The 17,192-nt window shown below is 38.4% G+C and overlaps 1 protein-coding gene across 5 annotated transcripts in view; it reads left to right on the forward strand.

Annotated features, from left to right (window-relative positions):
* The window catches only part of DNAH12 (dynein axonemal heavy chain 12), a 203,626-nt gene that overhangs the window by 183,726 nt on the left and 2,708 nt on the right, over positions 1-17,192 (forward strand). For 2 of the 5 annotated variants that reach the window (XM_077858419.1, XM_077858420.1), the window contains 10 exons: positions 1,231-1,381; positions 1,591-1,844; positions 2,047-2,187; positions 4,245-4,382; positions 7,763-7,996; positions 8,271-8,459; positions 10,797-10,900; positions 11,971-12,175; positions 15,797-15,934; positions 16,382-16,473. In XM_077858419.1, coding sequence (XP_077714545.1) covers positions 1,231-1,381; positions 1,591-1,844; positions 2,047-2,187; positions 4,245-4,382; positions 7,763-7,996; positions 8,271-8,459; positions 10,797-10,900; positions 11,971-12,175; positions 15,797-15,934; positions 16,382-16,473 — 1,646 coding nt within the window. Of the gene's footprint in view, positions 1-142; positions 860-944; positions 1,098-1,230; positions 1,382-1,590; positions 1,845-2,046; positions 2,188-4,244; positions 4,383-7,762; positions 7,997-8,270; positions 8,460-10,796; positions 10,901-11,970; positions 12,176-15,796; positions 15,935-16,381; positions 16,520-17,192 lie in introns of those variants that run through there. The other 3 variants (XR_013357829.1, XR_013357830.1, XM_077858421.1) reach the window with 3 other exon arrangements.

Genomic DNA, 17,192 nt, shown 5'->3' on the forward strand with positions numbered 1-17,192 from the left:
CCTGGGAATAAAATTGTGGAGTCAATGGATTTGCCTATTTGTAATTATATAGATACTACCAAATTACCCTTCATGAATCCAGATTACTCTTCCACAGCAGTGTATAAGAATATCTTTTTAAACCATAATTTTTTCCACACAGAATGTTGCCAAACTTTTGGATCTTTGCTCATCTGTACAGAGGGATTGAAGAATTTGGGGACATTATGAACATGAGGTGGTAGTAGCACACAATGGCATCTAAGTATAGTTACCTTTTTTTTTAAGTTATTTAGTATTTTTAGTTATGTGTATTAGGGTAAGACTAAGCTGCTGTAACAAAGAGACCTAAAATACAGTAGCCTAAATAAAATAGAAATTAATCTCTCTCTCCTAAGAGCCCAGAGCAAATGCTTGAGAATTAGCAGGGCAGCTCTGGTTTTGAGATCAGCCAGACATTCAAGTTCTTTTTTTCATGCTAGGAAAGTCCCCTTGAGTGTGGTCCTCATCAGTGAGATTGAAGCTGGCTCACGAATACCACATCTATTGAAGAACAAAAGAGAGTATTGAAAGTAAACAGCTTCCTTATAAAAATATATCCTGAAAGCTCCATGTATAACTTCTACTTTTATCCCTCTGGGCAAAACTTAATTACGCAGCCACATCGAAGTACAAGAAAAATTGGGAAAACTTGGGGTTGTATTACCCAAAGGAGACAAATAGGGGGAGAGTTTGCAGTCTCTGCTGTATTGAATGAGATTGAGCATCTTTTTGTATGTTTAAGATTCATTTTTTATAAACGGATTCTATAAATCATTTTCTATAATCTGTTCATCTCTGTCCACTTTTCTTTTGGAATTAGTCTTGTCCTATCAATATATAAACACTTCTTATGTATTAGAGAAATTAGCACTTTGTCTGTGATACGCTGCATGCTTTTCTTTTTCTTTTTCTCTTTTTTAAAGATCTTATTTATTTATTCATGAGAGACACAGAGAGAAAAGGCAGAGATATAGACAGAGGAAGAAGCAGGCTCCATGCAGGAGAGCCCAATGCAGGACTAGATCCCAGGACCCTTAGATCACCACCTGAGGATGCTCAACCACTAAGCCACCCAGGTGCCTTGCTGCCAGCTTTTCTTGACCAGTAGACTCAAATTGTATTCTTTGTCGGTTTTTAGTAATCATACAAATTGTCATGTAAAATGAAAATTACTCTAAAAGTCATATCATTCATTTCTCTCTTTAACAGATAACTCCAGCTATAACAAATTATGTAACTGACAAACTAGGGAAAAAGTTTGTAGAGCCTCCACCATTTGATTTGACAAAGAGTTACTTGGACTCAAACTGTACCATTCCTTTAATTTTTGTGCTGTCTCCAGGAGCAGATCCTATGGCCAGTAAGTCCACCTATTGCAAACTTTTAAGAACTTGTAAATAAACCATCTTACTCAATGTCCATTTCTTATATGATTGTAGATCAGTTAGTAAATCTGAGATTTGTAAGGAAAAGTAACTGGAATCTCCCAGTTATGTACCTGCACACTGAAACATAAGGCAAATTTTATGATTTTAGAGTAAGCAGTGAAACTGTTTCGTATTCTCTCAGGCCTACTGAAATTTGCGAATGATAAAGGTATGTCTGGAAATAAATTTCAAGCAATTTCACTGGGACAGGGACAAGGACCAATTGCAAAAAAAATGATTAAAGCAGCAATAGAAGAAGGAACTTGGGTGTGCCTACAGAATTGTCACCTCGCCGTCTCCTGGATGCCCATGTTGGAAAAAATATGTGAAGATTTTACCCCCGAAGTCTGTAACTCATCATTTAGGCTTTGGCTGACAAGTTATCCATCTCCAAAAGTATGTTTATTTTGTACAAAGTTCAGTATTCAGTACCTTTAGTTTTCTCTTACATTATGTATCTTACACTTTGAATGCTTAATCTTAAGAGGTCTTAAAAAGTACTTCTAGAGTCCTCTTTTATACCTATGTTTAACCCATTAGTATATGCATTTTTAGGACTCATGCTGGTTATCTTGAATAATGCTCTGTTTATTCTTAGTTTCCAGTAACCATCCTACAGAATGGAGTAAAAATGACTAATGAGCCTCCCACAGGTCTTCGGCTAAATCTCCTTCAATCTTACCTCACTGATCCAATTTCTGATTCTCAGTTTTTTGGTGGATGCCAAGGAAAGGAACTGGTAATGATCAGCCTCTGGAACTTTTTAAAATTTGTTCTTACAGTGAGAAAATCTGGGTATAAATATTTAACAATGTTAAACTTTAGACATTTTCTAAGAAGACAGATATTGAACCTATATTGTTCATCATTTTCTTCCCAGCAGTTTGTGCTCCACTTCCCACAGAGTAGACATGCAAATAAATATCTGTTGACTGCAAAATGTATCTTAGTTTGTAAACTAAAATCCAATAATAAGTTTGATGAAGACCCAAGAGTAGCAATCTGCTTTCATATCATATATTGATTCTTTCAACAAAATATGTGTTAGGTACTCTCCTAGGTACTAAACGTAAAGCAGTGAGAAGAGAACCACCCCCCTGTCCCCCCACCCCCCGCCAAATCTGCCTTCATGGAACTTGAATTCTAGCGATACATATTAATCATACTTTTCAGGGTGCTTATGTGTTTTGCACATGGTGACTTAGGAGTCCAAATAAATAATTAGCACTCCTTTTTCCTGCTGGCATTCTTAAAAAGAAACAAGAAAAAGTCTAAACATAAGGAAACCAGATTATAACCTTAATTACTGATATCAACTAGATTGGAAGATAGTGTTGGTATCTGTGAACAAATGGGGTTCATATCACTGAGTAGAATTAAACAGATTTATCCACCCTCAGGAACAGAGGAAAACTTTCTCCCAAGGAAAACTCACTTCTAAGACAGAAAAGTGAAAAGCTGAGCAAAGTGTATCGGTCAACTTTTCCCAAATTTATCAACCAGATAGGTTACTCCCTCTCCCTCAGTGAATACAAGGATGGAAAATCCAGAAGTATTACATTGAGGTCTCCCCTCACATGGAAGGAACCAAGGGAAATTCATTCCCTGCCCTTACCCCAACACATGCCATGCCCATTTGAGGTAGAAAAAAGAACAGTATTGAAAATAAAGAATTGAATTCTTTGGAAGCCAGCTAGTTTCTCTCTGCTTAATAAATACCTTCTGTCTCCCTAGTTCTAAGCGATAATTTTATTTGAAACTATTTGGTGGTGTGGCTGGAAAGAGAGTGGAGAAGGTGGTATGATGTCTGATCCTCATCAACGGTTTGAGCTCCTGCAAGGAATCCCAAGATTTCTCTGATACCACAGGAGCAATTTTGGCCCACAAGCACAGATCAAAAATGTGGAGGGATTATGACCTCCTTAAGAAAACCCCATTGTGTGAAAACATGTGGAAAATACATGCAAATTAGATTATTGCTGTCATTGCCAAAAGGGTTTCCCTATTAAATGTTTCAGCACAGTATATTTAAAATATGATTTAATTTTTGTACAACATTTCAAGAATATAGTTATAAAGGAAGGCATGGTGTCCTTGCATTTTAGTATTATAGAAATAATTTCTACTCCATCACATGAAGATAGTTGGATGGATTTTTACTGCATTTGGAGCTATGTTTGAAATGATCTAACTTAAACCATCAAGATAGCGTACTTGAAACTTACTGGTTTGGAGGTGGTCCTCAAAGTGATGAGTGGCCTTCCTGCAGAGCACTGTCACAGGCTTAGTGAGAGGCCCATCCCATTTGACATACATGGCACACATATGAAAATGCCAGGATGGAGTAAATAAGGGTTTCAAAAATGATCTCCAAATGGAAAGTCATAAAATCAGGAGCTATATATTGGGATTTATTCCTATCTTAATGATTAATTATACTCTCAACACTTGTAGTTTTAGGCATATGCCAGTGAGTCTATAGGATAACATTTGAATTATTGAAGTTGTTAATACATATGGAACAACAATGAAGTATGAGTAGCCAATGCTTTGGCAAATGGTAGTATTGCATTATAACAAAGTTAAATATTGTAGTTTGTCTGGCTTTGGAGATTTAAGTCATAAGATTAATACTTTTTATAGTATGCATTGTTTTAGATAGCATGTCTTTTTTAAATAGAAGTTTACAGAAATATATGATCATATAATCTTATATTTGAAAGAATTGTTGATTCCCTTCATTTTACTGATGGAAATATGATCAAAATTTTTTCTTGTGTAATTTTTATACTCAAGACATGGGAGAAGTTGCTGTTTGGAGTTTGTTTTTTTCATGCTCTTGTACAAGAGAGAAAGAAATTTGGTCCTCTTGGTTGGAATATTCCATACGGATTTAATGAATCCGACTTACGCATCAGTATCCGACAACTACAGGTAAAATTATAAAGAAATTAACATTGATGGAGGATCACTGTGTGTCAGGCCCTAGGCCACTCCCTTTGCTTAGAATAAACTTAATCCTTCCAACATCACTAGTAGGTGGGTAGATAGTAACTGTGGTTTATGAAGCACTATCTCTGTGGATTTTTTTCTGCTGCAAGTAATGGAAAACCTGATTCAAAGTATGCTTAAACCATAATGAAACTTATTATCTCATATAAAAAAGAGGATATAGAGGAAAGACAGGCTCTGGAGTAGTTGATTGAGCAAGTGTTGTCATCAAGGACCCTGGTTCTTTCTTTCTGAAGTGCCTTCCTCAAGTGTTGGCTTTATATAGGTCCTTACTATACTCTCTTCCTCTGCTCAATCAAAGCTACAGTTTAGCTCTATCAGTCAAAAGAAATAGGCTGCCTACTTTAAGTAGAAAAGGAATTTATTGTAAGAATATTTGGGTAGATCATGGAATCACCAAGATGGCTGCAGAGCCAAGGCATCCAGTTGTATCCAGAACTCTCCACGTCTTGGTAAGAGCAGGTCCTCAACCCCGGGCTGAATATTAGACACCACAGCTCACATAGCTGCCACACAGACTCTGGTCTACTGCAGGCCCTCTGATGTCATCAAAAAAGACTCTTTGCTTTTACTGCTTTTTAGCACACTATACCCCCAGTTCAAAGTCTAGCTCACAGATCCCAGCTTTAATTAAAAAGGAGCCTAGGAAAGTGAGTGGCTAAGTTTTCCATTTTCTGTAGACTCACACTGTGAGACATTCAGATAGTCAGCAGCCCCCACAATCAATCAATCAATCTGCTCTAAATTCCTACTAACTCAGACTTTGAAGTAGGCATGTTACTTACATTAATTCTAGTTCTCACAACAACCCTGTGGGGCTAGTATTATCCCTATTTTTGAGGAAATCAAAGCTAAGAAGTGAGCTTGCCCATTGAGGTAGGATTTGAACTCCAGTCTGTCCAACTCCAATACTTTTCCCATTGTTTCTGTCATATTTAACCAAACAGTAATCCAGCTGGACAACCACAGAGTATTAGTATATTTCTGTTTCTTTGCTGTGACAAAAATCTTTGTGACAGGGGGCCTCATAAAGGGAAATGGGAAGTGTTAGTAAAGTCCAATTCGGTGCTATTAGGTTTCACTCAGGTGGGGTTTTAAAAGGCTATGAATATTTAATTATGTTTATACCATAATGATAATTTTTATAGAAACTTTTGATATTTTATCAACTCTTTTTCTTTCCTTTAAACGTGGCAGAAACCTTAACTAGAACAAACCTGTTAATTTGAACATCCTTGGACAACTGATGAAATTGGTGCTTATAGAATTATAATTACATGACAAAATGACATTGATTTTAAACATTTTTCAAAGAACAATTTTGTTGGTATAGCCTAAGCTTGGAGAACATTTTGCTAAAATCATCCTACTGCAGATAACCAGTCAACTGAGAATTCTCCACCTTCTGGCTAGGCCCCAGCCTGCAGCCTCTGGTGTCATCAACCCTCCTAGCCCCAACATTAGAGCTGGCAGGCATAGATTAAATCCTCTTTTATATCATCAAGAACTGAGTACTTGATGGAGGGGTCAGTCTTTAAACCATCTTCACCTGGTTATACCAGCAGGCTACCTCTTGCCTCCAGAGAGACAAATCAACAAACTCATGGCTAAGTAGATAGACTAAACCAAGGAATGAGTTGTTGGGCTCTATGTCTTGCAAATGCCACAAATTTAGCATGAATTTCTCTTGGGATCTCTTCCTTCAGTTTTGGGAAGGGGTGAACCGAGTTGAACATTCTTTCCCCCAAAGGTAAGAAAGGGAGAAACTCTCACAAATAACTTATCCCCCTACAAAAGACAACCTTCCCTCTGTTTCCTGCTCCTATCTCTTGATACTTCTCATCTTCCTGAAAACATGGGAATCTCAAACAAAGAATTATATCTTCTTTTAACTTGCCTCTGGATAATTTGGAAGTTTTTTTTCTTAACTGTGCATTTCTGCTATAATTCTTGCACTATTAGTTAATTTTCAGAAGCAGAAAAAGCTCTCATCCAGTAATTTATACCATCCCAATACACACACTACCCAAAATTCCTGTCTTGGGAAAAGTAAAGGATCTGGAACTGGGAGAAATAAATTGAAGCCTTCATATCATTTCACATTTCACAGACTCAGCTTCCTACTTCACAGGATTATTGAGAGATGAGGAAGACAATGTGAAAACTATGCAAATAGTAGTTTCTATCACTATTGTAAATGATGTTATATTGTGTGAACCAGGCTTTGGCTGTAAAGTTTGGGATTGCTTTGTTTTTATTACATTGCAAACAGTGCCCTAAACCAGGCACCTTGTTCTCAGCCTTGGTGCTATTGGCATCTGGGGTCAGATAGCTCTTTGTGGGCAGCTGGCCTGTGTACTAGTTAGCAGCATCCAAACTTCTACCCACTCAATGGTGGCAGCATCCCCAACTACTGATATAAAATGTCCCCAGATATTGCCAAAGGTCCTCTAGGGGACAGAATTGCCCCCAATTAATAACCAGTGCCCTAAGACAAGGTTTATCCAAAGTCATATGAAAAGCCTTGAAAATTTTCATGTAATTTTCACTTGGGCTGCCTTGAAGCAATACATGTTTATCCCCCCTGCTCTAAATTTGGAAGATGCAGACAAGCAAAGTAATTTAAAATAAACGCTAACAGGGAAACTGGGTGGTTCATTCAGTAGGTTAAGCATCTGACTCTTGATTTCAGCTCAGGTCGTGATCTCAGGGTTGTGAAATCGAGCCCCATGTTGGGCTCTGCACTGGGCACGGAGCCTGCTTAAGATCCTCTCTCTGCGGGGGATCCCTGGGTGGCTCAGCAGTTTAGTGCCGTCTTCCACCCAGGGCGTGATCCTGGAGTCCCAGGATCGAGTCCCACATTGGGCTCCCTGCATGGAGCCTGCTTCTCTCTCTGCCTGTGTCTGCCTCTCTCTCTCTCTCTCTCTCTCCCCCCACCCGTGTCTCTCATGAATAAATAAATAAATTATAAATAATAATTATAAACAAATATAATAAATAATAATTATAAATAAATATAATAAATAATTATAAATAAAAATAAAAAATAAAAATTATTAAAAAACAAAAAGATTCTCTGCCCCTCCTCTTCATTCTCTCTCTCCAAAAAAAAAAAAGAAAAAAAAAAAGGTAAAATAAACACTAACAATGCTAGCCTTTCAAAGATAATTTGTGATAATAGTTCTTTCAACCCCACTTCTGTGCATATAGATGATTGACATATGGGTATTTCATGTCATTTTAAAATAGAAATGAAGTAAAAGACTTAAAGTTTTTATCATTTTATTTTTCCTTTGTTTCAGTTATTTATAAATGAATATAATACAGTTCCATTTGAAGCTATCTCGTACCTGACTGGGGAATGCAACTATGGTGGAAGGGTGACAGACGACTGGGATAGACGTCTCCTCTTGACCATGCTGGCTGACTTTTATAACCCACTAATAATTGAAAACCCTCATTACAAGTTTTCTCCCAGTGGACACTATTTTGCACCTCCCAAAGGCACCTATGATGAGTACATTGAGTTCATTAAGGTAACTGATATCACTGGAAAATAGGGTTAGATCTAAGTGTGATTTATCTAAAACAAACAATGAAATGTTCCCCTGTAATGTAGAGGGCTAGACAAGTAGTACGGCTTCAATCAACTTTCAGTTTCTAGCAGTGACTGAAAATTGGAAGAGTTCGATTCCTCAGTGCTTTATGTTTAGTTGACTTGTAACCCTTTTTGGTCAGCATGTGTTTTATACTTTGTGAATTCACATAGCCGGTGAAAATATGATCCTTGCTTCATCTGCTTTCTGGTAGAATCTTCCATTTACTCAACACCCTGAGATATTTGGATTACATGAAAATGTTGATATTTCCAAAGACCTGCAACAAACAAAAATCCTCTTTGAGTCCTTGCTCCTCACGCAGGGAGGCTCCAAAAAGACAGGATCCTCAGGAAGCACTGACCAGATTCTATTAGAAATCACCAAAGATATCCTCAACAAGGTAGTGTCTCATTTTGAATATGTTGCTCATACTATAAATGAAAATAGTACTGAAATGATAATCCAAAGGCTCCATTTAACAGCACTAGGACCTTCAGTGAGATACTTTGACTTTCAGAGCATTAATTCCCAACTGTACAAGGTTCTTGGGAACATTTAAGAGATCATGAATTTAAAGTGCCTTGCATGGCACCTGGCGCAATGTCAGTTCTTAGTAGCTACAGTTGTGGATGAGCTGATGAACGTATGACTTATTACCATTTGCAAACAAAGATGATGGATCTACTTTGTACAAACTGGAGTAAATGGTCTGAACTTGCTGGTTCAAGGAGTGAGTGGTTTTTGATCTCTACCTTAGGGAGCGAGGAGGTACAGGGATTTAGATCAGCTCTAAATGAGCAACTACAGCTTTTTTCCCCCCTCCATAAAAAAGCCCGAAGTACTTAGCCTACTAGGTAAAGTGGAATGATACTCTTTCTTCTCACCTTTTTACTGTGTCTTAAATTCAAAAAGAAACTACAAAGGGAACTTTAAAAATATTATGATCACAAGCATAGGTCCTCACAATTTCCCTTCAGGGTAAATGCTATAACGAGCCCCATACTTCAGTGTCAAGTGTCCTGACAGAGCAGAGCCTGCCCCATCGTCCACTTGCCTTGAAAGCCCACTGTCAGCACCACTCCTCTCCTCTCTGTGTTAGAGGGCTTGTCTTACATCCCCTGAAGTAGGGCCTCCCCGCTGTACACCTGGCTGCAGCCGTTGGAGAAAGAGGGAGCAGTCCTGCCACCACCCCTGGGTGAAAGCAAGCTAGCCTCCTCCCACCCTGTCCCCTGGACTGATCTTCTGTTCTTTGACTTTTCTCACCTCTGATCCCTTACTGTTTCTGCAGTTTATGTCTGGGACTAGGGGGTGGAGGGAAGATTTGTGCCCTTGCAAAATGGTGGCTCCTACTCGGTCCCTAAGAGCAAGTTCCCTAGCAGTGACATTTGGGAATGTATTTGGGGAAAAGGGATTGTGCTAAGCCAAAGGGTCCTCGAGTGACACCACCTAGTGTAACTTTACAACAATTCTTTTGCACCACTCGGAGACCATCATCCAAGGACACCCTGGGCAGCTCAGCTTTCTTAGTTTGGGATCCCTTTGGGAAACTTCTTTGCCTCTTTAAGAGTGTGAATTCCAATGTCTTGAGGCTTGATTATCAGTTCCAAAGTGCCCTTCACTTCTCAAGCATCTCTGAGGTGCCTCATAGAAACCAGACACTTGGTGCCTTCTCCCTCCCTATTCCTTGGAACCCTGCTATGGTCACAACATTAATTATTTGAAAGTGGGGTAAGCTAAGCTATTTGAAGCCAGTTGATAATTGATTGCAAATAAATATAAAACAGTTATGAAATGGCAAATCAGTTTTATCAATGAACAATAAGATTCAGCTTACAAAAGGAAATTGCACAATGTTTCAGAAATGTGTATCTTCCACAAAGTGCTATATAGTGAAGAACGTGGGCTTTGCAGTTAGAGACCTGTGGATTTAAAAGGATCACCTTTTGGCTGTGTGCCTTTGGGCAGTTACTCAACCTCTCTGTACAGCTGCCTCTGAACAACACAGTTTTGAAATGCACAGATCCTGGCAGCCCCCGTGGCTCAGCGGTTTAGCGCCCCCTGCAGCCCAGGGCGTGATCCTGGAGACCCTGGATGGAGTCCCACGTTGGGCTTTCTGGGTGGAGCCTGCTTCTCCCTCTGCCTGTGTCTTGGCCTCTCATTCTCTCTCTGTGTCTCTATGAGTAAATAAATGAAATCTTTAAAAAAAAAATTATGAACTGCACAGATCCACTTACATATGAATTTTTTGATAAATATAGCACAGTACTATAAATGTATCTTCTCTTCCTTAAGATTTTCTTAATAGCATTTTCTTTTATCTAGCTTACTTTATTGTAAGTTTACAGTATATTGTACATGTGACATACAAAGTATGTGTTAGTTGACTGTTGATGTTATTGGCAAGGTTTCTGGTCAATAGTAGGTTATTAGTAGTTAAGGTTTTGGAGGATCGAAGTTATACATGTATTTTTGACTACGCAGAGGGGGGTTGGCACCCAAACCCCTGCATTGCTCAAAGGTCCACTGTACTTGAATAACCTCATCTGTAAAATGGAGATGACAGTAGCTTCCTGAGAGTGCATGGAAAGGATTAAGTGAGATGATGTATGGAAAGGTATTAACACAATGCCTAGTCTGTAGTAATTGCCCAGTGTTAGCTATTAGTGATGTGGTAGCTGAATGAAACGAATTCTTCGTTCTGAGAGTAACATGTGTTCTTCAAAATCTATTCTCTTAGCTACCAAATGATTTTGACATTGAAAAAGCATTACTGAAGTTTCCTGTGAGATATGAAGAGAGCATGAATACCGTGTTAGTACAAGAAATGGAAAGATTTAACAAGTAAGGATCTATCTCCCCAGTGGTTCAGAAAACAACCAACCAAAGTTGATTTAAAAAAAAAAGACACACTGGTATTAAATTAAAATTTTAAGAAAAATGATCAATACCTGCCATTTTCTTAGGATCTACCCCTACTCTTTAAAATGGTATAAATGATGATGATGGAAATGAGATCTGATTTTACTGGTGAAAATATTCATTAATCATAATTCTCACTCATCTGTCACTATTCTCCTCAGGAACTAAAAACCAAATGAGCTGATGACAAGTCTTGACACATACACACTTCCCTTGTCTTCCTGAGTCCAACCTAGATTAATTAAATACCCCATGAGAGCGAAAAATTATTTGCTCTGAATGTTTTTATTGAATTTTCTACAATTCCATATTGGCTTAAGGAATGGAGAAATTATTTTAGTTATGAATTTTCTAAGGTGTTTTCAAGTTTATTTGGGTTTCTAGTCTTGTTAACACATAAAAATAAAACATTTAAAAACACTATGATGCCTTAATTCAGTATTTTTTATACAAAGGCCATATATATCTATATATAATAGCATACTGTCTCTCAGTTGCTTAAGCTTCTAGTCTAAAACCCTCAGCTCAGGTCTATTTGTGGTTTTCTTAGCAGTTTGAGCCTACATGGGAAACAAAGTATGCAAGTGTATCAATGAATATACACTTTATGCTTTAATGCATTATTCCACAAGTCTCAGCCTTTGCATTACACCTTTTTATAACTTTTTTCCATATTTGCATAACACCCATAACATATTTACCTGATATTTTTCCTAAATGATTCCCTGCTTAAATTAGCCTAGTCTGAAGCCCTAATACTCAGAAAGCAACAATTTCAATATTTTTGTTGAATTATTTTCTATATTACATAATGATTAAAATGAAAAATGTATCACCTAAAAGTACCTTTCATTCAAGTGGGAGGTGGCTCTATTTGGGGAGACACTCTCATAAAGCTGTGAATGAGATTTCTGCTATTTCTTCTCTGAAAACATAGTGTATTGATATATACCCTCATATGTACATTGATGACATAATTCCTTTCCTTGCAGTTTAATTAAAACAATACGCAACACTCTACAGGACCTTGGAAAAGCTATCAAGGGTGTGGTTGTAATGGATTCTGCACTGGAGGCACTCTCTGGCAGTTTGCTTGTTGGAAAGGTTCCAGAAATATGGGCCACACGATCCTACCCAAGCCTTAAGCCCCTAGCAAGTTATATCACAGATTTTCTAGCCCGGTTGAACTTTTTACAGGTAAAAGATTATATATTCTATTTATATATATACATAATTTTATTTTTTTTGGTTGACTGGAGAGAGATTAGAAACGCTCTGATCACTTGAATGTCTCTGAGTTGAGCGATGTGGTTAGCAGTTTTATGGTAATCTAGCCAAAATTTTGAATATTGAAAATAGGGGCACTTGGGTTTCTCAGTTGGTTCAGCATGTGCCTTTGGCTCAGGTCATGATCTCAGGGTCCTGGGATCGAGTCCCACATCAAGCTCCCTGCTTAGCAGGGAGTCTGCTTCTCCTTCTCCCTCTGTGATTCCCCTTGCTTGCATTCTCTTTCTCTCAAATAAATAAAATCTTTAAAAGAAATAAAAGAGGGGGGCTCAGCGGTTTAGTGCCTGCCTTCGGCTCAGGGCGTGATCCTGGAGTCCTAGAGATCGAGTCCCACATCAGGCTCCCTGCATGGAGCCTGCTTCTCCCTCTGCCTATGTCTCTGCCTCTCTCTCTCTGTGTGTGTCTCTCATGAATAAATAAATAAAATCTTTAATAAATAAATAAATAAATAATAAATAAATATTGAAAACAACATACATTTCAAAGTACTGAGTAGAAAGTTAAAATTTTACTTTGCTGAAGTCCAAGTAATATGTGACATTTTTTAAGATTCTAGGTTTGTGGCTCTCTGAGTCTGCATACTTGGTCTTGTGATTTTAATACTGGTGGTAAATCACAAAGAGAACCCAAGATTTGGATTTACCAATAATTGACCATTGTCTTAAAATCAGTTGCTTCTTATACCATATCTCATAAAACCAGGGAAAAATGCTTTGAAATCTCCACCCCATCCCCACCCCATCCCAAAACACACACATAAAGGATCTTCAGGGCACTGTTTTTCCTCCCCAGGGACTCTGCTTGACCCCACTGTATGGTTAATAATTATGTGGGGTAAGAGGTGGGGAGGGTCCCTAAAATACTTCCTGGAAATTCACATCAGGTATATGACCTTTCTGTGTTCAGTTGCCTTCCTAGTACACAAGAGCTTTATTTTCATGTGGAAGCTAGCCATAAAATAGCCAGTGCTTATAAAGATAGGGAGAGAGAAGCTTTCTCATTTGCCCCTTTTTAATTTTTACCAATCTGATAGTTCAACCATATCTTATTCTTTCAATCTGTTTTTTTTTTTTGAGAGAGAGAGAGAGAGAGAGAGAATGTGTGTGTGTGTGTGTGTGTGTGTGTGTGTGTGTGTGTGTGTGTATGCTGAGGGAGAGAATCTCAAGCAGACTCCATACTGAGCACAGAGCCCAACTCAGAGCTTGATCCCACGACCCCGAGATCATGATCTGAGCTAAAATCAAGAGTCAGATGCTTAACTGACTGAGCTACCCAGGTGCTCCATTTTTTTTTTAAATACCAACCTTATGCTTCTTCTGGTATGTTTGCTTGCTATTTGTATTCCTTCTGTGAATTGCTTCTTTATCTCCTTGGCCCATTTTTCTTCTGGGCTGTTTCTGAAAAATTAATTTATAGGAGATTTTTGTGTAGGTTTTAATTTAACAAACAAAACTATCCAGAATGGGGTTTTCAGTGTTCAGGCTGTAGAAGAGTTGCCACTTAACAGTTTTCTCATCCATAAAATGGCCAATTTCCTCATAGGGCAACAGTCCATGGTATGTGGTAAGAATTCAGAAAAATTACTTAATTGTATTCCTAACAATAGTGAATATGAGAGTGTGTTTCTCAGAATTAATGTTGTGTTCTTTTAATCTTTGCTGATGCAATTCATGAAGCTGAGCATACCTGGGCAAATCCTAGCCACATCTACAATGTCTTCTGAGTTCCTCCTGTGTATACCAGCCTCTTTCCCCACTTTATCAAAAGCATGTGAGCTATGGTTAATCACATCCTCCCCCATGCCATAATCTTCTTCTTCTTCTTCTTTTTTTTTTACACTTCATTTCCCAAGCTTTTCTGAAACTTTTATTGGCGCTCCTTACATTTCCTGTATACTGCTTCATTCCTAAAGGGCCTTGAAGAATTATTACCTTGGTCATTTACAGGGGTCCTGGCATGGTACCTGTCAGGAGAGTCTCCAGGACAAATTCCTTTTGTTGTTAAGTTCACACCGAACTCCCTACTTTCTGAAATTTGAATTTCCCCTTGGAATCATTCTATTCAAATGAATAAGAAAGATTTTACTCATTATGGAGCACTTTTATCATCCTTCTCCACACACCTTCCTCTGAATGGATCTCTCCTGCATTGTCCCCTTACCCTTAAAGAAGCTGTATAGTTTTCCCCTCGCCTTTCTTTCTCCTGGACTTTGGACCTCACCTTCCAATGCTTTTTAGAGTGAACAAATGAAGCAGATGAGTCATCTGGAGTTTTCTTTCTTTTCCTCTTTTCTCTCTCACCATTTATCCTATTTACCTTCCCTTTCTCCTTCCTGTGCTTTTTTTTTTTTTTTAAGCTTTCTACACACTGGCTCTACTCTCAGATTAAATCCTGGATCTGACACTTAGTGTCTATGTGACTTTGAGCAAGATGTTATTCATCTTTATGCACACCAGTTTCCTCATCTGTAAAATGGGAGGAATAACTCATGAGTTATTTTGTGGACTAAATGAGGTGATGCATGTAAAGTGCTTAGCACAGTGCCTGGCACACACTATATACCCAGTAAATGGTAGCTCATTCAGAAACTCTATACAAGTAGCTGACCCAGACACTCGTGACATTCTTGGCTAAGGAAGCTCTGGAATGAGCCAGGGAATTTCCTATACACTTGCCTTCTGGGTTCTCAGAGTTTTCTTGGGCATGGTGCTGGTTCTGTATGGCTTGAGTCCTTGTCAAGCTCCATCTCTTTCTCCACCTCTTCTTTATCTATTTTTTATTTTTAAGATTTATTTATTTGAGATTGAGATTTTAAGATTTATTTATTTATTTATTGAGAGCATGGGAGGGAGTCTTGTAGAAGGAAAGAATCTCAAGCAGATGCCCCACTGAGCAGGAGGTCTCCCCAGCACCTGGCTGGATCTTACAACCCTGATATCATGATCTGAGCGGAAATCAGGAGTCAGATACTTAACCTGCTGAGCCACCCTGGTGCCCTTCCAACTCTTCTTGATTTGATAATTCGTGCTGTTGCAACATCTCTAGCACCAGTCTGTTCTCTTCCACCCAGGAAGCAAAGCTGGCTTCTTCCCACAGTGCACCACTCAGAGACAAAGTTCATTTTATTGATTCATCTGTTCATTCAAGTAATGTGAATTGAATTTAATTCATTCAACACATGAGGGCTCTGTGATATGATGTGTAAGATGTCTAAAGGTGGTTGCTTTTGAGTGGGATTAAGTAATATAATCTCCAAATAATTTACCTTTGGCTCTTTGCAGAAGATGTGAATCTTTCTAACTTTGTTTTATTCAGGTTAATGTTAAAATTAGTTTGAATTTTCCAAGGAAAGCAACTATAAGGGAAAAGAGGTAGAAGGCCAAGATAGGTTATGTGCTTTGTGTCAGGGAAGGGAATCCTGTGATGGAAAGTGTGGGCAGCACAAAAACCAGAATCAGGAACTGCATATGAGGTGATGCTGTGTGAGTTGGGAAATAAAAATAATGGATTTTTTTTTTTTGCCCTTTACAGGACTGGCATAATTCAGGAAAACCTAATGTGTTTTGGCTCTCAGGATTCTTTTTCACCCAAGCCTTCCTAACTGGAGCTATGCAGAATTATGCCAGAAAATACACTATCCCTATTGATATACTAGGATATGAATTTGAGGTACAGTAACCCCCAAACTCCATAGTATGTCATTTTATCAAAATCATGTATTTAAGCAAGGAAAATATGCAGAGTTCCTGTCTTTATGGTCCATTATAAACTATTTGACTTCTCTCCATTCTTTGTGTTTCGTGAAAGTATATAGTATACTTTCTCTTTCTGTGTCTGATAGGACTTTTATATGTTTCAATTTTCCACTCAGTCTAATGCCACTCTTCTGTTGTCACATAAATTAATACGAGGTACAGTAAAACTTGATAAAATGCTTCAAAAAGAACTGTATTATACATTTTTACATTTACACTTTTATTGACAAATTTATGGTTCTGCAAGTTATGATATAATGGAGTTTCCCTGAACACATTCTGAAAATGGAGCAAATGTTTTCCTTACATGATGAAGTTGTCTGGGGAATAGACTGTTACTAGTGTGTGCCTCTCCTTTCAGGTCATCCCTGCTGATACATCCGAGACTGCTCCAGAAGACGGCGTGTACATCCACGGATTATACCTTGATGGAGCGCGTTGGGACAGAACCAGGTCAGGGCTTGAGACTGTGGAGGCTTCTTTCGTTGTAGCCAAATGGGTAAAGCACTCTGTCCGCTGCCGCTCCCCCTGCCCCTCCCGCCCAGTCCACCCCAACAGAAGGCCTCTCCTAGGGAATATGGCAAACAGTAAAAAATATCAGAATTCTTGCCATAAATCATTACTCAGGCTAGGGCAATTGATAAGTGAGTTTTTTAAGGTCCTAAAGAATTTTTAGCTAATATTTTTCAGTGGTCTTACTAGTAGAAAAGTTAGTTGACATTATTTAAGAGTTTTAGGACTCTTACCTTCTGTTTTGTAACATGCAGGAGTGCCTCACTTTTAAACATTTTACGGTTCTAGTAAACTTCCCATTTCTGTTGGTGAATGGAAAACTTTTTCTTATAGTTCAATGACATAATGAATAAATATTTAAAATAAATTCTGAATTTCCAGCTTAGGAAACTGAGCATTGCTGTACTTGTTTAAAATACGGAGGGGTGGAGTACCTGGGTGGCACAGTCAGTTACAGAGGACTCTTGGTTTGGGCTTAGGTCTTGATCTCAGGGTGGTGGGATTGGGCCCTGCTGGGCTCTATGCTCAGCAGGGAGTCTACTGAAGATTCTCTCTCTCTCCCTCTACCCATCCCACTCCTGCTCTCTCTCTCTAAAATAATAGATCTTTAAACAAATATTTAAGGTTAAGAGGGAAGGAGAGAGATTATTTTGCTTGGA

This window comes from Canis aureus, chromosome 19 (assembly GCF_053574225.1).
Source record: "Canis aureus isolate CA01 chromosome 19, VMU_Caureus_v.1.0, whole genome shotgun sequence".
Classification (NCBI taxonomy): domain Eukaryota; kingdom Metazoa; phylum Chordata; class Mammalia; order Carnivora; family Canidae; genus Canis; species Canis aureus.